The following is a 24285-nucleotide window of genomic DNA, read 5'->3' as shown; positions in this document are numbered from 1 at the left end:
ATCGCGAGTGCACTGTATATAATTTCTTGTGTTTAGCGGTTTCCACTTCGCTTACATTTCCTCTTATTTTTGGCAAATCATAAAAGCAAAATCTTGTATTCAATATTTTTAGTACATGATAGTATCTGGTACGCTTTATTAATACACTTTGGTTATTCCAATTCGGTTTCAGTGTCAAAACTTAAAACAGAATCTAAACAAACCAACGGCAGAAACATATGCCACTTTGACATTAAAATCTCCAAATCACAAGGAAAACTAAGTTAAATATTCTACTAATATCACCTAGTATAGATTCGCCTCCAAGAGAAAAATCATGTGACAACGACGTATTCATAGAAGGTGACTTCGGTAGAGTAACAACAAAAGTTACAGGTAGTTTGTTTTTGCAAATTGCCACGGCGTTACCCGCTTAAAATGCAAAAATATTGCATTTGGAGGTATTTTTATAAATCGACTTTCCCCAATTTAACACGTAGCACTTCGTTTTGATTAGTTTGTTTAGTTTAAGTCTCACAAATCATAATATTATCAAGCCATTCAAGGAATTTGTTATGTATATTACTATGTTTCCTGACGTCACATTTGTCAAAATAGCAAAATAGAAAGTAACGCTTTTAGAAAGGCGCCACCTTTGGTATTCAATTCGCCTTGAAACAAATCAGCTGCTATACCGAAGTCACTTTGTGGCGAGGTGGATTTAATAATAAATTCGCTTTGCTTTGTGGGGACTGTGGCCAAGGCGAATTAATTCTACATGTATAGATTCGCCTTGTTCGCCGAGGTCTCAGTTTTGAGGAAACGGCGAATAAATTAACACATATATTTATATTGCGTTATACGGAGCTTGAGTTTGGGTGAATTTGTGTGAGAAAAATATAAGAACGACGAGTGAAATTATACAAAGTTGTATCAATCGTTTGGAATTTCAAAGCTTATTCAAATGAATGCGTTCGGTGCGTGAAATCAAAGTACATTCATAGATAGTTTTACGTGCAAAACAGCCACGTAAGGACTGATTCGAATTTTATACACAAGCAATCAAGTGCATAAATAGCAGTTAAAGTGCATCCCACAGTTGTGTGATTTTAATTCTGCGAAGTAATTATTACCTTCATCAACATATAAATATAAATAAGTTAAGTGGAACCGGAATAAAACATATTAAATAAAAACGGTTCCAAATAGTACAAAAAAAAAAAACAAAATCCAAAAAACCCGACAAAATTTGCAAATATTCATAAGTTTACAGAGCGTTGGAAAAAAATAGATATAAGATTTAAGTCTAGAAATGAGCGGCAACAAGCAAAAGCTACGTCTCAATTACTAATGCAATTTAGAAATTGGCAGCAGTATGTGTAAAAAATATCATTAATTTAACTAAGAAATGATATTCAGTGATTTTATTTGTGTAATGTTTAGAAGTATTAGTTTAACTTTTTCTTTGTGGATTTCGGTCGATTAGGTTCGGTGTCAATGACCTAACCTGTCCTTTAATTCATTAGCCTTCCTAGAATAAGTCCATGTAAGCACTGCATTTTGAAATAAGACGAATTTACCGAATTCAATGTTCTTTTGTTGAGAAACAATTGAAAAATTTAAAGAAACAAAAATGGAATGTAGAGCAAACTTGATTCAAGTTACATAGATTTGGTTATATGACCAGTTCGTAATTACCATTTTATATTTTTTATTTAGAAACTAGGCTATCAAGTTGACACTACAAACATTTTCCTCAAAAATATGAGACCTATTAAAATTGCTTACTAAATACGAATATAAACTAAACCACTCTTGCATATCCTCCGATTTGGTGATCTGAACGTGGAAGTCATTATTTTTGTTTGCTTACATTTTGATTGAAATATTTGATATTAAAACACTTAATTCCAAAAACAAAGCACATATATATAACAGAAGTAGAGGTAAACCTAAACAAACCCCAAAAGCGGCCCGGTGTGATAGTGAACAAAAAAGCAATATTTTAATATGTGAAAGTATTTTTAATATAATATATGCCGTATCTCATGTTATACTGTCCCGAGTTGTATCAATATAAAACAAGCCCATAATTTGGATTTGAATATTAATCAGAAAATGTTCAACCATCGAAACAACGTTGAGAATCTTTTACGTCGCCTGATATGTGCTGAGAAATTGTTTTCATCAGTTTCAAAGTGGCGCAATAAGAAGCGGCAAAGTGCCTCTAAATTAAAGCAAACTTATAAACATTAAAACTAAAAGAAAAACATAAAACAAAAATTAGTTGACATTATTAATATTAATAAAATTTGCAAAGTTAACCAATTCGTTACTACTTTCAGAGTTATACTTGGATTAATGTCTTAGCGGATATATTCATATATATATATGAATGGAATCGCTTGTAAATACACACAAATTGTCCAAGTAGTAAAAATTTACTAACAAACATAAACAGCGATTTTGCTGAAATTGCATATCACGGAAAATAATTATATAAAGCTGCATAATGTCGAGTCAAACCCCAACAGCGTCAAATAGTAAAGAAAGCAATAATGAGAAAAGGGATGGCGTAGGCGATTGTGGCTGCAGTCGTCCGTCTGTCACTGCAGTAAGCAGTGAAAGCAAAGAAAACTCCAGAAAAAAAGATTTCTTGGAAAATATAGAAATTGAAGATCAGACTCACGGGACAGACTCAGGGTTTTTGTCTTGCCCGCTAAGCTCTAATTTCGAAGAGCAAGAGGAACAGAAACATAACTCTGCCGGAAACCATTCAAACAATTTTGACAAGTTAAGCAGTGACGAAAGAACGGTAGGCTATACCGAAGATTCATATCGTCACGAGAAGGCTAAGGAAGAGGTTTATGTGGTTGATTCGGGTTGCATAGAAGAAGAAGAATACGACGAGTCTAACGACGCAGAAACGAAAGCCGAACAACAACAAGAACAGAATTCACATAGCACAACTGGTGCATCGAGCATCACAAATTCGCACGATTCAAAAATGAAACTCAAACACGATGTCGATGCCCATATTTCCGAAAGATTTTGCAGTCTAAGTTTACAAAATGAGCCAATAAATAACTTGAACGCGTCTGGCAGAGTGGCGACAGTTGAGCCTGTAGCAACAGTACCAACAAAAACGGCAGATTCTAATCAGCTAGAAGCATGGGAACAATGCTACCAACAAAATGATGAAGGAGACACGTAAGTTTACCATAGTAATTTAGTTGTTTTACGGACAAATATTTAATGGATAATATTCGTCAACTGATATACCATATATATACATATTCAGTATAATGAATAATTTGTCAACTGTCTTCTCATTATTCTCTCCGCAGCTACCTTCACTTGGCGTGCATATCAGGACATGAAAACGTTGTAGCAGCTCTTATCCGTCTCGCTATACATCCCTGTCTTCTAGACATAAAGAATGATTACAGCCAAACTCCATTGCATCTAGCGGCGCTCACAAAGCAAAGAAGAATTTTGCGCATGCTCTTACTTGCCGGTGCTGAGGTATGTACATACATATAATCAAATGTAGTTTCATATGTTAATGCCCGAACTCCAAGTGACCGAACGTCTAGTACTTAATTATGTTGGCTTAAAGTGGTTTACCAAGAAGTAGGAGTAGACATCTCGGTCCGGTGCAGCCAGAAGAAAAACACATGCCCTTAGCTGGATGAGGTATTGTGATGAATTGAGGGCCCAAAAGACGTTCAGGTTGAAACGCAAATCTGCTTTCAGTTATATTCTATTCTAAAGTGGCTTAACTCCTAATATGGCAGATGAGTCGGGTCAAGGTGTTTTGATTTAAATTGCAAATAAAATAGATTTCTAGCCAAACATCTATTATCTCTCATGCAAAATGTGCCTTTGATCAGGCTTATTATGAGCGAATGTGATAACGAAACGTCTACCAAAGGGTTAATAAATCTTAAATTTCATTTCAGCCAACTATTCGGGACCGCCACGGAAATACAGCTTTGCATCTTGCCTGCATGTCTGGCGATGAGCAATGTGTCAGTGCGTTAACAGTGCCATTCAGTGCTTCAGAGATCAACGAAGCGCATCGTCAGTATGGTTACAGGTCGAACGATAAATTATTTTCTTCTCTAAGTTATGCACGCTTACCTCCCGATTTAGAGATTCGTAACTACGATGGTAAGACATTATTAGAAATACTCTTAATTTAAGGTTTAAAAGGATTATTCAACAAAAGTTTTCATGTTTCATTTTATCTTGGTTCTAAACTTTAAATTGAAGGTTAAAAATGGTGAAACGAAAAATTTGGCAAATTATTTACGATATTTTTTTATTACCAAAATACCTAAATATAATAAATACGACGGCAAAATATAGTAAATATAAGCTTTTCACAAACATAAAATTGTGTCTGTAACCGAATTAATATTAAACGTGCCGTTCCGTCTTTCGGCTAGCCAGTGACACAGACGGCAAAATGTTGTGTCGCTGGGAAATTTTCGAACTTTTATTTCTATTAATAGACCTTGGATGTAGACAAGAAATTTCACGATATCGTACGAGTATTAGTATGCATGTACGAATATGTGAGTTTATCAAAAAAATAATAAAAAAAATACCCCAGCACCATTTCCGTAGTGAGTTTCATTGCTTTGTATGATTCTAATTCGTTCGAATTCGTTCTGAATTTAGTGAAGTGTAGATTTTCTACTTAACATCCGTCAAAAGAGACGCCATCATGTGCATGTATGACATAATTTATTGAAAATAGGAAAATGTTAAAGATAATTAAATTTTCTTAGCCTCGATTCAGTACCCTATACATTTTTGGCACATTTGGCGTTGTTTGCTGACGTCAGTAACGTAGTGTGTGTATGCAAGATATTTTTAAGTCCATCACTCGCACAGTTTGGCTAATTGGTGAGAAGCGTGAGGTCTGTAATGTTTCAGCCCCAAATGAAGTAAGTGAAGTTGATGCAAACCTATCTCTGAAAACAGTTTGGTAGACAAAGGAAAAGGGCAAAGCCATTACATGTGCAAATCTGTTAATTATATGTGCAGAGAGATGTACCTACACTTGTATGTATGTACGTCATCATAGAATGAATTTATTTTATTGATCGGCTGAATGAGGTTATAAATAGCTTTCTGAGGGTGGCATGGACGTACATTTTCTTTGATGCAATCATCAAGTAGCTGGTACGGTTGTATGTACGTATATATGTAAGCATGTACTTGCGTGACCCGTGCCTCACTTTTAGCAGCGACTTGACGTCAAAGTGTCATTTGCGTGTTTTTGGTAAAATACTTATTGGAAAAATATAGGTGTATTTGTGAATGTGTCTGTGCAAAACGCCATAGGGAAAACTCCAAGCTAAATCTTGAATTTGTCTGCCAACATGTGTGTGAAGGTACATACATACATACATATGTCCGTATGGACTGATATACATACAGTCTGTGTATTGCACAGCCATTGGCATGTGAGTACTTCGAACGCCATCGTGCCGAAGCTCTCTCTGTAGTCATCGTCTATGCTACGCTGCTAAATATAAATTTTGTTGGGGTTTGCCCCAACAACAAATACAAGCACCGCTAAAGCAACAGTGTGATCAGGGCGAAATTCCCCCCAAAACATTTTCGCAGAGGAGTAGCGAAGCAGAGTCAAAGCGAGACTACACAACAAAAAAAAAGAAAGACAATTGAGAATTATAATTATCGAAAGCAGCAAAGAAATTACTAAAACGCGTAAATGTGCATTTTTGGTTCACAGACGCTTGGGAAAATATATGAAAATACGAAATATAAAATATATCTGTATGTATGAGTTTAAGTAGCAATGTGTACTACAAAAATATCAGACGGATATTAGTATAGTAAAAAATAAAATTGCAATTGCCTGATATGGAAGAAGAAGACACATCGGTTTTCCACTTGGCATACTTTGCAAAACAAAAAAACAAATATATTCACCTACCAACATACTAAAAATTGAGAAGAAGAGAATATTAAAAAAAAAATTGTGGGAAAAGTTTTAGAATGATTCACGTCCCACGAAGGATTCACGAAACTTGGCTCTTAATAAAATTTCTTATTTTAAGTTTATTTGTAGACCAAGCACAAGTTTTCATAGCAAATAGTGCGGACCCAATTGTCAAATTTTTATTTCGCGACTTGCTTGGTCGATATTCATCTTAAAGGCTATAAAGTGCAACTTGCCTGTTTGCCTGTTCACAAAATTTATCTTAATACCAATAACCAGACGACTTACAGCGCTTAATTTTCACAAAGTCAAAATCGTTCATGCCAACAAAACTCAAATTGGAACATACATACATATGTACGTGCATATGTAGTCCTACGAGACATACTGAATTCGGATACTCCATGGCAAACAGATAATCAGCCGTATGTGAACACATGTCAATGGCATTGCAACCACGCACAAATTAAACATTTAGATTGGGTTTTTTACAAGTTCGGCTACCTTAGCAGTTCAACAGCAAAACAAACAACGAAAAACCCAAATGTGCGCACGAACACTTCAGTTAGTGAAAGTGTTGCCCTTTCGCCAATACATAAGCACATGATTTACTTAAGTCCAACATATGGAATGTATGTAAGTACACTCGTGCGAATTTTTACCATCCAGCGCGATCACCTAAAGTATTAGAATTCATTGATTACTCTATCATTTATGTATGTATGTAGTAATCGACTACATCGTTTTTGCTGCAGATCAATACATCCACATCTCTGATATACAAATTCATTATTTCCATTCGACTATCTTAAATTAATTCTAAAGCTACAACTAGGTCGTTGGTTTAAATATTGTCCTACATTTTAATGCTTACACGGAAGAAAATCCTAAGTCGACTTAAGCTGACTTTCCAAAAACCCAGACCATACATCCGTACTCGTATGAGTGCCTTTCTGCATTGCTATTGTAAGTGCCGAAATTAAATGCATGTGCAAATAATAGAAACACCTTCAGCTTCAGCTACTTGAACGTTGACAAAAAGATGACAAATATATGCAAAAAACAAAAATACAAAAGATAACGAGTCTGCACTGGGGAATTCCTGAACTTAGCACCAACAAAATACGTAAAGCACTGCCACACAGTTCGAGTTTTGTGTTTTGACTTCTGAAAAGTTAAATTATTAGTTCGGCACAGGGGAGCGGTTTTGTAAAACAGGTAGTTTTTGATCACTCGTTCGCATTATTGCGAGCTTTTGGGCACAAGTGGAAGAAACACCATAGGTGACATCAAGTAAATTGCAATTGTAGCAGCACATGTTGAATTCAGCACCAACTCGTCCCAGCAGGAGTTCATAAATCAGAGACAAGTCTTGGCGAAATTCCTCTTAATTTCGATACCACATCACCTCTTTGTTGGCAGCAAATTGAAAGTTGTTAAACATTTACACAAATCATTTTTGTTCAAGTAATCTATTGCCAGTCTTCATGCGCTCTATTCCACGTCTATAAAATGTTGTTACTAAGGCTTATCTATGCCGCATTTGACTTATTTTATGGGAATGTGGGTTTTCCAGTCATCAGGGCTGGCAAATATCTCTATTCGCGTGTGGTAATTGCCGCGATATTGAATTTCCCCCAAGTTGATTAAATGAATTTTTCGAGTGATTCTTTCCTCCATTATACAGCACTACATTGATTATAGAGATTAAAAAATGCACACATACATGCATACGTGCATACATACATAAAACACGTAACAACATACAATTTTTGAATAGTTTATGTTAGCACAAGATCACCAATGCCAACTGTGAAATCCCGCCTTAAGTCTATAAATCCAAAACTTTGATAAGAAACATCGCAAACTCGGAGAATCGCAATCGCATGGGAATTCCTTAATGTCAACAGGAAATAAGGGAAATAAAGATTGCTCACGAACACAGGGCATAATAACAAATAAATAAGCGATTCACTGTTTCTTCCCCAATCTTTATGATACAATGACTCGGCATGGAAAATACTTTTGATATATAAAACTGTGTGCTTTTTTTAGCAGTGAGAGAAGAATAAATTATACAATAAGGCAAATATTTCTTGGAGGGCTCTACAGTTTTATGCCGCCTCAGATGGTTTTAATGGAAAGCTTTTTATTACAGAAATGTTTTAAAGGTTTGCCTTTGCCAAATGCCACTTTTACTGAAGTATATAATACCTGTGTTGATTTAGTTCTAATTATTGAGTTTAAATAATCTTTATTGACTTACATTGTTTCAGAAAGTTATATATTTAGTGAATGTTTTCAGAAGAAGGTTTTTCAAGAAGTGCGGAGGGTTTAATGTCGCCAAATATTTTGATCCTGTGGCTTCGGAGATTGGGCCATTCATCTAGTAAGTGGTCGACCGTGGAAAGTGATCCACACCAAGGACATGTGTTTTTGGGTTTCCCTGTGAGGAGGTGTTCGTGTGTCAAGAGGATGTGCCCAATGCGTAACCGTATAAGTGGTTTGGCTCCGAGTGTTATTATTAGGAAAGTGGGGCTTTTGTCCTGATGGGTTAACTTTGCTGTACCAGGATGAAAATTCTTTCCAATTCTTATCTTTCTCACTTTGAATATATGCTGCAATGGTCCTAATCGAATCGTGTTTTTCAAATGTTGCAAAAGTAAGGCAGGGTTGGAGATGGATTTGTTTGGCGGCCGCATCTGCTGCCTCGTTACCTGGGATCCCAGCATGACCCGGGACCCATAATAAGTTGATCTTTTTATGATGAGTATTTAGTGCTGCTTTAATATTTTGAATTAGACTACTGGAGGTGTTTACGCTTTGGAGTCCACTCAAGTATGATAAACTGTCTGTGCATATTACGAAATTCCCCTTCAGTTTTGTCGCATATTCAATAGCAATTTTGATTGCCAGTGCCTCGGCTGTGAAGACTGAGGTTCCACCGAAGAGCCAACCACCTGATATGATTAACCCTGTGTTGGAAACTACGGCGAATGTGGCAACATTATTGGTTTTAGATCCATCTGTGTAGATGAAGCTCCAGTTGTCTTGAGTATACTTATCAAATTGTTCGCGAAATAGAGCTCTGTAAACTTCAGGACTAGTTGCGGCCTTTTTATACTGATGTAGGCAAACGTTTATGGCTGATTTATTAAAGATCTACCAAGGATGACGTGATGGTTTGTTACAAGTTTTCGGAGGCAGAATATCTAATTTTTTGGAGAATGCTGCGCAGCGCCTTAGGGAGAATATTTGTTTATACCGCCGGTTGTGGGTTAAAATGTTTTTAAAACAATTAAATAGTACATAATTTGTTGTATTCATTAGGCGGGGGACCAATTTCAGAGTGGTTTCCTTTACCCTTTCTTCTAAGGAGGAGAATCCGGCTTCAGCTAGTATGGCTCTGGTTGGCTCTGGTTGGTGAAGTTGGAAACGCATTAAGACTGCGGCGCACTGCTGAGTGGTATGGTGAATATATCTTTTGGAGATTGCTTTTGGCACACCATCCGTAGATTGGCAGGCCATAATCAATTTTTGACATAATTAGTGCTTTTGTGACATTTGTTAGAACGTTATTGTGAATTTGACATTTCTTTGATGCTAATAGTTTAACAATACTTAGTCTGGCAGCTAGGTCTTTTCTTAAACCTAAGCAATGTGTCTTAAAGCCAAGCTTATGATCAAAAATATTTCCTAGAATTTTTAAACTATTGAGTTGTTCTATATGTGTATTTTTGAATGCTAAGTTAACTGAATGCTAACTGCCCTCCTCAGTTATGGTTTTTACAGATGTGCAGCGTTTTGCATTTAGTGATTGATAGTGATGCACCTGAAGTGTTACCCCATCTGTCTATGTCTATAAGGATTTTGGAAAATATATCTTTTGTGCGAGATAAGTCGGGAATTCTCGTAAAGACAAATAGATCATCCGCATAGATTCCGTAGTCGATTTTTTTGTATTTTTCGCAAATTTTGCTTACTTGTTCGAATGCAATGGTGAACAGTACCGCGGATAGCGGTGAGCCCTGTGGAATTCCATTGTGTAAAGAGCAAAGTTGGGATAAATGGTTGAGGACTCTAACGCAAAAATTTCGTTTGGTCAAAAAGGCTTTGATTATGCCAAAGATTTTAGGACCAAGGTTCCATTGTTGCAGTTGCTCCAGGACTGTGTGAACTCCTACGCGATCGAAGGTTTTTTCAAAGTCAGTGGCTAGGATAGTAGCATGGCCTTTAACAGAAAGAGCATCGAACGCCAAGTGTTGAATTTGAAGTAAAAGGTCCATAGTGCTGTGCCCTTTCTTAAATCCGGTTTGCTTGGCAGATAGCAAATTGTTTTGTGATATGAACCATGAGAGTCTAGCAGCAATTATTTTTTCAAATATTTTAGCTAAACATGGGAGGAGGGATATTGGACGGTAACTGTTAATTTTATCAACTGGTTTATTCGGCTTGGGTATGGGTACGACGACTGCATTCAGCCAAGTGTGAGGATAGAGGCCTTTTTCAAGCATTATGTTGTAAAGTTCAATTAATTTTCTCTTTCCATTTAGTGGTAGGTTTTTGATCATGGGGTAGGAGATACGGTCAATTCCTGGTGTTTTGCCTTTGGCGTGGAAGATCGCAAATTCCAGCTCGGTAAAGGAAATGTCTACTTCCAGGTAACTGGCTAAACCATAGGGAGATGTTGGGGTATAATTTAATTTTAACATTTCTGATTTTTTTAATATATATTCATTAGAGAAGTTACAGTCTTTAGAGAGGTTGGACCATGTATCAGCGAAAGCTGTTGCAATTTCAACGGGATTGGAGATTAAAGAATTATTTGACCTAATGAATCGGATACGTGAAGGTGGAGTGCCAGCCAACGATTTGATGTTGGACCATATCTTGTGGGTGGAGTAAAGTGGTGTAATTTTTGAGGTAAACTCTTGAAAAGTAGTTCTCTTGGATTCCCTTAGTTGCTTTCTAAAAACTGAATTCGCTTTTTTGAATTCGATGAGATTAGAAATAGTTTTGGAGACTTGAAGATACGCCAGCACTTTTGTTTCTGGTTTCGTAGTTGTTGGAGATTGCGATTCCACCAAGGCACTTGATTTTTAATAAGGGAGGGCTTGGTTTGTGGTATGGATTTGTTGGCGGCTGATCTGATGACCTTAGTTATTTTTGAAGCTTCATGATTGACATTTTTAAAACTCCACGTACCGAAGTTTTTCATACACTCCTGTTGGAAATATTCCCAATTTGCTAAATCAGTTTTGAACTTTGATGTCGGGCGGAGTTTGGGAACTGAAAATTTGTGCGTATTTCTGTGTGGATTGGAAAATGGTCACTTCCAAATAAATCTTCATTTACTTTCCAGTTACATCGAGTGGATAATGTAGCTGAACATAATGAAATATCTACGTGTGTGAACGTATTTCTTGTCGAATGGTGAGTTGGGGAACCGTCGTTCAGCACAATAATGTCTTCAGATAGCACCAGATCTTCGATTATTGTTCCTCTACTATTAGCCACTTTTGAACTCCAAAGCGGGCTCCAGGCATTGAAGTCTCCCACTATTAGGAATGGAGTGGTGGTAATGTGAATTAAGGCCGAGAGGTCTTGTATAAGCACTGGAACTTGTGGAGGGATATACAAATTTACTATTGTCAAGGAAAATGTTAAGTCAATTTGAATCGCTAGTGACAAAATGTTGGGATTGGTTGGAATGAGAGAATGGGGAATATGGTGTTTAATTAGTATACCTATGCCTTGGCTTGCAGTGTTCGGAAAGTTATAAAAATAAGACTTATAGGATTTTGGAGCAAATGTTGGCGTATGATTATTGGGCAGATGGATTTCTAGTATGCGTATTATATCAGGGTGCAGTCTTTAATTAATAGCTGGAATTCTGCGTAATTGTTAAGATATCCATGCATATTCCACTGGACTACTTTAAGAAACATTGCTATAGTGAGAAATATATATATGTATGTAATAAGATTTATGCAAATAAGATTGTACTAGTTTTTCTTATCTATACTGTGTACGTATATGTATGTAGGCTTTATTTAAGCCATGAGCTGCTGTTTTGTTCTTCGAATTCGTCGTATTGACTTGAGCTTAATTGATTCAAGAATTGAGGTAAATGTTGGAGTTCAGTTGGTAGAGTTGTTAAAGGTGCATAAGTGTCCGTTACTTCTGACAAGTTGGTATTGATGTTGTTGGAGTAATTATATGATGTTGATGTCGTTGGGAGAGCATTTTGTTCAGTTGAGAAGCAAGAATGATAGAAAGAAGATTGCGCCCATCAGAGCGTACGTGACGTCACGTTTGCTGAGTTGTGCAGTATTGCCAACCATTTGCTCCTCGCAATAAATTTAGTGCTTTATTATACCGAAAATGCGAAAATTTTGAAGTTTCGTGTTTGTTTCTTTTTTTTAATTTAAAGCTACCAAAACTTAAGGTTAAAAAAAAAACTGTATTATTGTATTATACAAAAGAAGTTTAAAAAAGGCCACTCTGAGAAGATTTTAGTGCTAATGAAAATTTTTTTACTCTTATAAAATTTGATAATTTGAAAGTGCAAATTTAATTTTTGGCTCCATTTAAGGTTATGCAAAAATATTAAATGCCCCTCTCTGAACTCTGCTTACGATTGAAAACCTTTTTACACATTTTAAAAAGCCTTTGAATTTATTGAATGCGAATTAAAACCATAGAGGGGTAATCGTTTCTTCCGGTCTCAATCCTTAGTGAGACATAGGACATTAAGAGTTATATTCATTGTAAAAATAAACAACAAAATACCAGAAAATACTAAAGAAACCATACTGACATTTTTACAAAAAGAGTACCTTATCTAGTTACATAACTTCAAATATAGCAAAAAAGTCGTTCCCTTAACAAAAGAGTCTCGCTCAACAAAAAAACCTCATAAATTAAATTGTACATAAGCATAACACATTTATTTAAAAAAACGCACATTTTAAAGACAATTTGTCACGCATACAAAGTTCTTTAAGTGATTCAATAAAAATTTGTTGGGTTATTTTCTTTGAATGGGCATTTTAGTGCGTTTTTATATCCAAAGCTAGGCAACACTGCAGTAGCGAGAGAGAGATTTGACTGCCGAAAGCAGAAGAACACCAACAACACCTGCAATCGCGGGCAATGCCACCAGATGTTAAAAAAAGTAAAGCTAAATAAAACTGAGTGAATTATTTAAATAATTATTAAAAAATGTATATTTTACAAAATTATAAACATGACATTTTAATAAGAACAGCTAGAAAAATGTCATGAAGAAAGAACTAAAACTCCGAGACAAAAAATAATAAAAATAACAAAAAAAAATGATAAATCAAGTTACGAAAATGGTAATCTGGCCATACTGGAGCTAAAATCACGTAACTAGTTGTCAAATTCGCTGAGCGCAAAGTAACGGGACCACGATAGGCGCCACCTCATTATTCTTTCCATCATGGTTGAGAAGCTATAGTTCTGTACCTCTGTTTGCTTATTTACTCTTGTACTTGCGTGAGTGAATCCGGATGGCGATGGAAGATTGAGATAATTTGTTTGAGTATTGAGTGAAAAAGGTGTAGTTTCATTATTGTTGTAATTATTAATTGTCTGTGTTTTCCCTTGAAGAACCGTATCATTTGTATTGTTGCTGATTGATTGTGTATTTGTAGAATCGATGGAATGAAGAGCATGGTTGTTGAAAGGTGTCTAGTTATTTTGTTGAATTTCTGAAGACAATTGATTATTTGTTGTTTGTTCGGAGGGTGCGAGTGTGGATTGTGTATTTGTTTGTTGAGCAGTGAAAGACGAGTAAGTTGGAGTAATTAAGTTGCTGTGAACTGAGTTGATTGCGAGACGTCTGGCTTCTCGCATCGTACATTTTGTGGTTGTTTTTATTTTTAATATTTCTTTCTCCTGTTGGAATTTTTTACATTCTTTTGACGAAGCTGGGTGTTGCTCTTGGCAATTAGCACAACTGACACGTGTACATTTTTCTGGTGAGTGTGGTGGGAGATTACATTTAACACAACTGGGTGAGTTTTTGCAATGTTTAGCAGTATGTCCGAGAATTTGACACGATTTGCATCGCATGGGATTCGGAATGTATTCTCTAACTTTTACATTGTGCCAACATATGTCGATTTTAGAGGGCAAGTTGTATCGATCGAATGTTAGCAATACCACGCCACAGGGGAAGCTTTCCCATCGGAAACTTTTTGAAATTTATATGCTCCTACCTTGTGAACTTAATTCAGACACGATTTCTTCTTCGTCCACATTGTTGAGGCAGGGTGCATAAACAGTACCTTTCACGTGATTGAGGGTGTTGTGAAGTTTACAAGTAATTTTACATACTCCGGGTAACGTTGTTGTTTTTAAGAAACGTTGAGCGATTGTATTGTTTTTTACCAGTAGCAAAATGGTGCCATCGCGTAGCGCTGAGTTGATGTGATCTCATTGCTTATAGGGAGGATTGCTTTATGCACTAATAAGCATGAGTATTGGGCTAAGTTTTTTCCACTGTCAACTGCAGCCAAAACAACAAATTTAGGGTTTTCTTTGAATGTTTGTGGTAGATCTGGGAAATCGAATGTAATTTTTTCACGTTCTTTTCTTTTCTTTTTCGCTTTGGGTCAATCGGCCAACAAAGAGAACCGATTCCCCCCCGTAAAGTCCGGCCCAGGGGCCATGCGTTAATGATTGCGCAGTAGCGTTGAGCAGTAACGCGGTTTGTTACACGGATTATCGAAAGAGAGAGGTTTTCGCTTTTCTTGATTTGAGCACGAAGAAATACCGATTGGGATAACTCACAGGGAAAATAGAGAAGACGTCCGCACTCGCTGACAGATTTCTTGCGACTGTTTCTTTTTTTATAGTAGATCTTCTGTAGAAGAGTAAGAAAGACAGAGCTAACGCGCGGTCTGCGCATGCCTGCACTCTCCGAGTTACTCTTACTGATTTCGGGAGTCTACGACTTACTCTTTCGAATTCGAACTTGCTCGGGCACGCGGCACTGCAGTACTAATAGAAGGCTAAAACGTTTTCAGAGTAGTTGCGTTCTCACTTTGTATAGTCTTTACACATGCGTAGATACTACAAGTCTCATGCACGCAAATTTACTCTATTCAATGTTCATATAAGATGAAAAAATTTTCATATAAGATGTAATTTTGTTAATTACAATAAAATAATCAAAACATAAATTTTGAAATTATTTTACGGAACAAAATTTTGGCAAATAAAGAAGGAATTTATCATTACCATAATTTCATTTATAAAATTTTATCGATTAAAGTACAATTCACAACAAAAATGAACTAAAAAAACCTAAACTGGAACTTAACATCTCGATTTGATTGATATAATCCACGGTCTCCTTTTTCTGTGCTGAGAGTATCTATTCTGTGTCAAGGCCAATGCTGGCCTTTCTTTGGACATATAGTCGGTAAAGAAGAAATTAAATATAACACAATTAAATCGGACTATAAATCACTGACTAAATGAAAACAATAATTTTCATTCAGAGAAACAAGGCTCGACCTTCAATCAATGATCTATATGGGAAAAAGTATGTAACATATTGATTATGTCAGTATATTTTGTTGATTCCTCTCCGTTTCAGGAGTGGGGTAGCCGTTTCTCAGGCTCCCTCCACGAAATAAGTTCTTAATCCCGATTACTTCTTTATCACGGCCGATAACTGCATAGCTTTAGACTCACAGTCGATAAGAAAGGAATTAAATATAACACGAATATATCGAACCATTAATTCACTGACTGCAATGATAACAATAATTTTCATTCATAATAAAAAATAGTTAAAAAAAAAACTAAAAAACACGCTTTTTTGCTAATCGAACTAAAAAGTAGAAAATAAAAAATAGTTTAAAAAAACACGCTTTTATTGCTAATCGAACTAAAAAGTATAAAATAAATGTTAATGACAAAGAGACCTATAATGAAGTAATAGCAAATCGAACGATCAGTCATAGTCAACTACCTCAGAACAGAATTATAACAAAAATTAAGATACAAATAGAATAATTCAAATTAGAGTTAAAAGCGTGGGATGCATTTTGCTTCACTTTCATAACCTTCTGTACATAGGTAGTTGCCAATAGAATGATTGTAATATTTACTATATCCAGCATCCCACGCTTTTAACTCTAATTTGAATTATTCTATTTGTATCTTAATTTTTGTTATAATTCTGTTCTGAGGTAGTTGACTATGACTGATCGTTCGATTTGCTATTACTTCATTATAGGTCTCTTTGTCATTAACATTTATTTTCTACTTTTTAGTTCGAAAACTGGACTTGTCAAATTTCTTACCGAGTGGACGTGTTAGAAAAAGACTCCGGTTGGAATCACGAAAAGTTCGGTCTATAAGCGCGCAAGTCACGTAAGGTTCGCCCCAAGCGTGCCGCTTTCGCGAGTGATATCGCCTCGAAAAAAAATTTTATTGCTGCAATCGGATTTTCAACACTTAATAGTGAAACGAAAACTTTTGAAAACTTTTTATTCGCTATTTCGCTATCTTCAACACAAAATCACTCAATTACTGATAGAACAATAAATTTACTGCAAATCAGCTGTTTGCGCCAAAAGTTGTCAGTTCCCAATACACAAACCAACTGCAGGAACGAAAACTTAACTCAACTATCCTGAACACAAACCCCCTTCAATAACAATTCACATTAAGGGTTGCCAGGTTCATAATAAAAAATAAAAAAATAAATAAATAAAATAAAATAAAATGAAGTTAAAAAAAAAAAAAAAAAAAACAGAAAAAAAAAAACAGCAATTATAAATATTTATCAACAAATTGAGGTATGTTTCATTCACCGCCTCCGGGAGGAGGCGCAGAAATCAAAAATGTATCTGACCAAAAAATAATAAATAGGCAGCTGCTAGAAAAATTAGAAAGAATTGAGCGAATATGTCATGAGCTTAAGGAAGAAAATGATCATTTGAAGCAACAAAATTTGCAATTACAAAATGAAAATATTAAATTATGTAAAAGTCAAGAGCCAGCTCAAGTGCATCCAAAAATAATTGAAGAATTTCATACCGACGAAGAGGAATTAGCACGTGAAACTGATTGGATTCTTAAGAAAAGGCGTCCAAGCAAGAAGCGCAAAGCAGAAACATCACCCGAAATTCTGCCATCTTTACCAATCTCCCAAACGGCACATCAAAACGAAATAAAATCTTTGCATGTAAATTCGGCACCAAAGGAACGTCGACCACCACCAATAATGATAACAGGTGTGGTCAATTATCAGAAATTGTATAATGATATTAAAAACCAAGTAGAAAATGATTTTTCTATCAAACTTGAAAACAATAACGTTCACAAACTCAATCTAACTAACAGCTTGGATTATCGAAAAGTAACGTCGTTTTTAACTACGGCAAATATGCCTTGGCACTCCTATGAAAATAAACAAACAAGAGAAATTAAAGTTATAGTAAAGAACCTACATCACACATGTGACCCAGTATCTATAATATCAGATCTTAAAGAACAGGGGTTTGAAATAACAAATGCAATAAATAAACTAAAGTGGAAAACCAAAGAACCATTAAACATGTTTATACTATCCTTTAAATGTGAGGAGGATATTAAAAAAATTTACGAAATTACAAAAATCTTGGGTTCGATTGTCAAAATTGAGCCTCTTAAGCCATCTAGAATGATACCCCAATGCAAAACTTGCCAATCTTACGGCCACACAAAGAACTATTGTTGCAAGCCACCTCGATGTGTAAAATGTGCAGGCAAACATGCTACTGTTAGTTGCACGAAACCAGATACACAAATGCCCAAGTGCTGTAATTGTGGAGAGGAACATCCGGCAAACTACAGAGGATGCCTGGTAGCAAAGGAACTACAAAAGGTAAGAGACAATAAGACAAAAATAGCTCCAACTAATTCAGCTAACCGTGGAAATGCTTTTGTTAAATACACTGAAAATAGACGCAGCACTGAAGTCCAAACAGCACAAACAAAAACATATGCAGATATTGCAAGAGAAAATATACCCACATCTCGAAACAATGGAAACAATAGTAATGATTCACTTTCCCAAATTCTTTCGCTCCTAAACCAGCAAGAAACTTTTTATAAATCTCTGGAAAAACGTCTGGATCGACTCGAAAAGCTCGCAAATAAAAATTTATAAGGATGGAGAAATCTCTTCGAATTATGACATGGAATGCAAACGGTTTAACAAAACATTTGAACGAATTAGAACTAGTTCTTCAAATAGAAAAAGTAGATGTGTGTCTTATATCAGAAACTCACTTAACAACCCATACATATGCAAAGATGAAAAATTACAGCACTTATTATACAAATCACCCTTTAAACAACGCCAGAGGAGGAAGTGCAATTCTGGTTAAAAATAGTATACGACATATTGAAAAAGAAAAAGTTTGCATTGAAGAATTTCAATCCACTAGCATAGAAATAAATGTCGAAACGAACGAAATATGCTTAACTGCGGTATATAGTCCTCCACGACATAGTATCAAATCAGAGCAGTATAAACAACTACTTCAAAAGCATATGGGGAGACTCATAATCGGAGGAGATTTCAATGCAAAACACGTTCATTGGGGCTCGAGACTCACAACAACTAAAGGTCGTGAACTTTATAAAGCTGCAAGAGAAACTGGCTGTGAATTTATCTCCACCGGCAAACCTACTTATTGGCCAACAGACCAAAACAAAACTCCAGATCTAATTGACTTCTTCATTGTAAGAAAAATTTGCAAAAAATCCTTGCTAGTATATGAAGGAACAGACCTAAATTCAGATCATTCACCTGTATATTTAAAACTAAGTGAAGGCATTGAACTTAAACAACAAGCGCCTACTCTGACCAACAAGTTTACTGATTGGGAGTATTTCAAATATACGCTTAATCAAAACGTTCAAAAACAAAATACACTCTCGTCACATAATGAAATTGATGAAGAAGTATTATTGCTTACCCAACAAATCCAAAATGCCGCATGGTATAGCACACCAACTCAAACAGCGAAACAACCTGGACTTCGTTATCCAAATGAAATATATTCCCTTATCGCCGAAAAAAGAAAATTAAGAAAAAAGTGGCAACGAACCCGACAACCATCGCTAAAAACTTTGTTAAATAAAATGACTCAACATTTAAGAGAAGAAATTAATAAACTAAAAAACGTATCCTTCAATCACTATGTACAGGAACTAACAGCGGAAAAAAGTACTGACTACTCCCTATGGAAATCTACAAAATACCTTAAAAGACCAACTATACAAAACCCTCCAATTAAAAAACCCAATGGCTTGTGGGCTAAGAGCGATATTGAAAAAACGGAAGTCTTTGCTGATCACTTAGAAAAAACTTTTAAGCCTCATGAAGTACATCATGCACCATTGCTTTCAGATATTCATCAAGCTGAAAACCAGTTCTGTTTGTCTTCGCCTGCAGAGATAAAGCGTGAAATAAATCTGCTGAAACCTAAAAAAGCACCCGGCTTCGATCTTATCACCGCTGAAACCTTAAATAATATTCCGCAAAAAACATTGATTAGGCTAACAAAAATTATAAATGCATGCCTTAAGCTAAAATATGTGCCAACGTATTGGAAAATTTCAGAGGTAATAATGATACCAAAACCTGGCAAAAGTCCTCACGAAGTGTCATCATACCGTCCAATCTCCTTGCTACCTATAATGTCCAAACTACTCGAAAAAATAGTTCTGTAGCGGTTAAAGCCTTTGATTGAAAACAAACGCCTTATTCCTACGCACCAGTTCGGATTTCGAGCAAAGCACTCAACAATCGAACATGTGCATAGGATTACAAATGTGATAGAAGAAGCAATTGAAAATAAAAAAGTGTGCTCTTCCATATTTCTCGATGTTGCTCAGGCCTTCGACAAAGTATGGCATGACGGACTACTCCATAAAATTAAAATCTTGCTTCCAAAGGAGTTTTCGGACCTATTTACTTCATACCTAAATAGCAGATATTTCAGGATCAAGTGCGATAGCTCTTATTCAAGCCTAAAGCGAATTAAAGCCGGGGTTCCACAAGGCAGTATCCTTGGCCCTATACTTTGCGTGCTTTTCACATCTGACCTACCGGTCTCTGAGACTAGCACTATAGCTACCTTTGCTGACGATACGTGCATTTTAGCAATTGGAGATGATGAGACACAGTCCTCTCGCAAACTTCAGGAAGATGTTAACAAAATCGCCGAATGGACTACAAAGTGGCGTATAAAACTTAATGAAGCCAAGTCACTTCATGTGGATTTTACAAACAAAAAAATTCAATATAATCCTGTATATATTTCTGGCACGAAAATTCCTTACTCCAATACGGCGAAGTACTTAGGGATGACGCTTGATGCCAAACTATGCTGGAAAGAGCACGTTAAAATAAAAAACGTGGAATTAAACCTCAAAATGCAAAAATTAAACTGGCTTACTGGAAGGAGGTCTCCTCTTTCCATACAAAATAAACTTTTAATTTATAAACAAGTATTTAAACCTGTGTGGACATATGGTATACAGCTATGGGGCTGTGCCAAACAAACTCATATCGAAAAAATACAACGATTTCAAAACAAGTTCTTAAAGAACGCAGTAAACGCGCCATGGTATGTGAGGAACACTGATTTACATCGTGACCTAAAGATGTCATTAGTATCAGAAGTTGTCAAACATTACGCTGTAGCTCATGCCGAAAGACTGGGAAAACATACTAACCCGGAGGCTCGGCGACTTGCCAATTTAGATGACCAATGCCGGAGACTTAAACGAAAAAAACCAAATGATCTTGTTCCAGAAATTTTGATGACTGACAAATATAAGTAAATTCTGTCAGCTGTCTTCCATTTATATATGTATTTCCTGTAAATACTGTTGAATTTAATAAAATAATATTACTTGATAGTTGTGAACTAGGTGTAATAGAATGAAATGTATTTAAATATTTATAACGTTTCAATAAAAAAAAAAAAAAAAAAAAAAAAAAAAAAAAAAAAAAATAACTAGCTAATGTTATTTCAAAGATTTGTACAAAATTTGAACTAAATCCCTTCATAACTTTTCGAGATTTTTTTTAGATAAACACGTATACCTGCGAAGCGCTCAACTGACGTGGCCTAATGGGCGGAACTTCTGAAGGGTCTATCTCTTAGAATTTTACTCGGATCGACTTAAGATTTTACGAGAGTATTTTAAACATACAGTACTATTTAATGAGACAAAAAAATCGATTTTTTGAAATTTTCAAACCCACCTAACCCCTTAAACAAATTGACTTGCCGAAGATTTCTGATGAGTCATGTTCACTGCCTGAAACGAATCGATAAATACTTGCCTTCCTTCGGAGTTTCCGCACCGTCCTTAACAATCATCAACTTTTGTCATAAATTCATCATCTTAAACCTATCCATCTAACATTCGATTTCACCTTTGCCCAATTTCCGCTAGCTGTTGTCTAAGCACATCTTTTATTAATAGCGCAAATTAAAGGCATCGCTTACATACATACATACATACTATACTTACATATATATGCAAATTGAAATAAAAATAGCTTTGACAACATACAAACATACGATAAACATTAGCTCTTATTCTTTGGTTATCATTTCGTTTCTGTGTCGTTGCTTCAATATTATCGATTCGAGCTGCGATGTAATTTCCGAGCTTGCAAATCTGAAAACCTGTTGCTGTTCTCACAGCGTTGCGCATTGTTTCATCAGGTGGCTATTTTATTTAGATCATAACAGTGTTGCTGCCAACAACCCAGTAGGGATTACGTTCAACTCTCTGAGCAGTATTTATGCATACATACATACTCTCGAAACACTTCTATGAAGTTGATTGGTGCCGTCGTCATATAACGATGATTACCGTCGTTATTACTGATACTGACGCCGTTTTGTTTTGTTTCATTTAAATTAGCTTTTGCAAACTTAACTCGCATTTCTGTGCGTTTTTTGTTGCTATTTAAGTGCTTTATTATGGGAATTTCTCGGGTTTTTCTGAACCCACACACACCCAGCCACAAATGCAAGCACGTTTGTACGACGTCATCGGTTGGTTGTTATTGCTTTATCGTTGGCATCAATGTGTTTGTGGTTAGCATTGTGTTGGTTAATGTGGCTGAGAGGTTTGCTTCCATCATAACAAGTTCTACTAAAATATATATACACTGCTTGCACACATACACATACAGGTGCGGAAGCCTTTATATGGAAGAAAATACCGAACACTTCAGCGAAAAAAAATGTCAATGAAACTTTTGAGGCATTTGAAACTTGCCTTTGGTTACATTAATATTGAATTGGCTAAAAAACTGCAAACCCAGAATTTTTCTAAAGGCACTGAACAAAAAGTTGGGAATCTTTGATCTATTTTTTTGTTACAGTTTTGTGAATTTATTGCAATGTTTAGAGCTGCGAGTTGCATGTTTTTTGTTGTAGAATGCACTACTTTTATAAAAACAAAAATAAAATAGGAAAAAAATAGTTAAAACTTGAAGATTCGTTACACTCTTACTATTTTAAATGCAGGTGTATGAAAGAAAAATTATTTAAATTCGAAACGCGGTTTTCAAATCTTTTGAATGCCTTCCATCATACATAGTTTGTGACGCCGTTCAGTCTGGTAGCGAATGTCCCCTGCAGAAATCAAATAATTTCTTGTGGATTTTAACAATTTTTGGAACTTATTTACTAGAATTGCTAAACTTGAAATAAATAACATCTGAAAATAATTGTTTTTTCTGGCTTTTATTTATATAACGTGATTTTGAATTCACTCGTCCAAAATCGTTTAAGCAGTTATCGCGTCAATCAAGAAGAAGAAGAATTTTGAATTGAGCCCCAATATAGGAATCAAAAGCTAATTATAATTGATGATAAATATTTTTTATTATTATCTTTCATAAGTAAAATGCATGGGACCTATTTTATGTTTTAAAAAAATTATTTTCTTTACGTTTTTTTCAGGCGAATATTGTGTTCATATCGCTGCCGAGGCGGGCCATTTAAAAATACTAAGTATTTTAGTACAACATGGCGCGGATATCAACGCCAGAGTAAGTGCTCTTTACAGTAATTTTGTTATTATTTATTCTAATATGCGCTCTCCACTGCTTACAGGAAGGGAAAGGTGGCTACACACCGCTACACATGGCCATTGAGAAGGGCAATGACGAGCTATTCAATTTCCTACTCGACGATTGCAAACAGACTCTGAATTTGGAAACATCAACGTTCGCCCGATTGACTGCATATCAGTTTGCTTGTATTTTGAAGAGATCGCAGATGGAAAGCATTTTGGAAAATCATGGTGCAGAGCCTCTCACACCACCGGAGAGTGAATCCGAAAGTAGCGGCGATGAATCGGAATAAACATACAACGCTTCTTTCTTCTCATTAAAAAGTTCTACGTTTTAGTAGAGCCAACGTAATAATCAAAGTGTTTTCATCTACTCTAAGAGCATTTGAACGTAGAGAGAAAACCCCGCAGAGTTATTATTGTTTGTAATTTATGAATTGTTTTGACTCAGTTATTCCCTAGTCGAATATATGTACCTATACTTGCAATAGACAATTTGTTTTGAGGCAGTTTTGTGTTGTAACCACCTTTGAATCCTTGTTATTTCTGTAATTTAAATAATGGATCTAACTTTTACTATCTAAGATCGTGTGTCTGAAAGAACGGGGAATAGAATAAGTTCTTAATCCAACTGTATTATTTGATAAGTTGTGCACAAATTGTATGCTACCGTAAATATAATTTGAGATATCGTTCATGATCGCATAAATTGACTGACATTATAAGAACAATATGAAAAAACAAGAAACTGTTGTATGCACATTTTTAATATGGGGCTGGGTAAAAGGACGTTTAAGAAAAGGCAAATGATAAGAAAAGCTCTTGGTAGAAAAATTTCACTTAATTTGCAACACTGCACTCTAATGTCTTTTCATAATCAAAATAAACAATATAAAAAAAATTTACTAGTAAACGTCCAAGGGATATGATCCCCCTGACGGTAAGGACAGTAATTTTAGGACTTTTCCACATTTATTTTGGTTTTTGCATGTAATGAACTTTAAAATACATACATGCATGTATTACAAAGAAGACAAATGTTTAAAAGTGGGGGCAGATTTCCAGGACACTCTTTCATGGTAAGTGTGTTAAGCACCGCATCTAAAACAAGTAAATGAAGATTTTTAAGTTTGATAAGTTAATTACAGATTTAGATTTAGACAAATAGTAGGAGCACTTCAAAATAA

At 35.5% G+C, this 24285-nt stretch overlaps 1 protein-coding gene across 2 annotated transcripts; it reads left to right on the top strand.

Annotated features, from left to right (window-relative positions):
* The first annotated feature begins 808 nt into the window (after positions 1-808).
* LOC129246870 (NF-kappa-B inhibitor cactus-like) lies at positions 809-23848 on the top strand. 2 transcript variants are annotated; one of them, XM_054885569.1, is made up of 6 exons: positions 809-956; positions 2325-3189; positions 3327-3504; positions 3942-4152; positions 22987-23075; positions 23140-23848. In XM_054885569.1, exons 2-6 carry the CDS (start codon positions 2492-2494, stop codon positions 23389-23391), a joined length of 1428 nt encoding a protein of 475 aa, XP_054741544.1. In that variant the 5' UTR covers positions 809-956; positions 2325-2491; the 3' UTR covers positions 23392-23848. The 2 variants fall into 2 exon arrangements, with proteins under 2 accessions (XP_054741544.1, XP_054741543.1); XM_054885568.1 differs by having other exon boundaries at positions 809-1101.
* The last annotated feature ends 437 nt before the right edge of the window (positions 23849-24285 follow it).

This window comes from Anastrepha obliqua, chromosome 5 (genome assembly GCF_027943255.1).
Source record: "Anastrepha obliqua isolate idAnaObli1 chromosome 5, idAnaObli1_1.0, whole genome shotgun sequence".
NCBI lineage: Eukaryota > Metazoa > Arthropoda > Insecta > Diptera > Tephritidae > Anastrepha > Anastrepha obliqua.
Note: the sequence above shows the minus strand (reverse complement) of the source record. Positions and strands in the feature narration are given on the sequence as shown.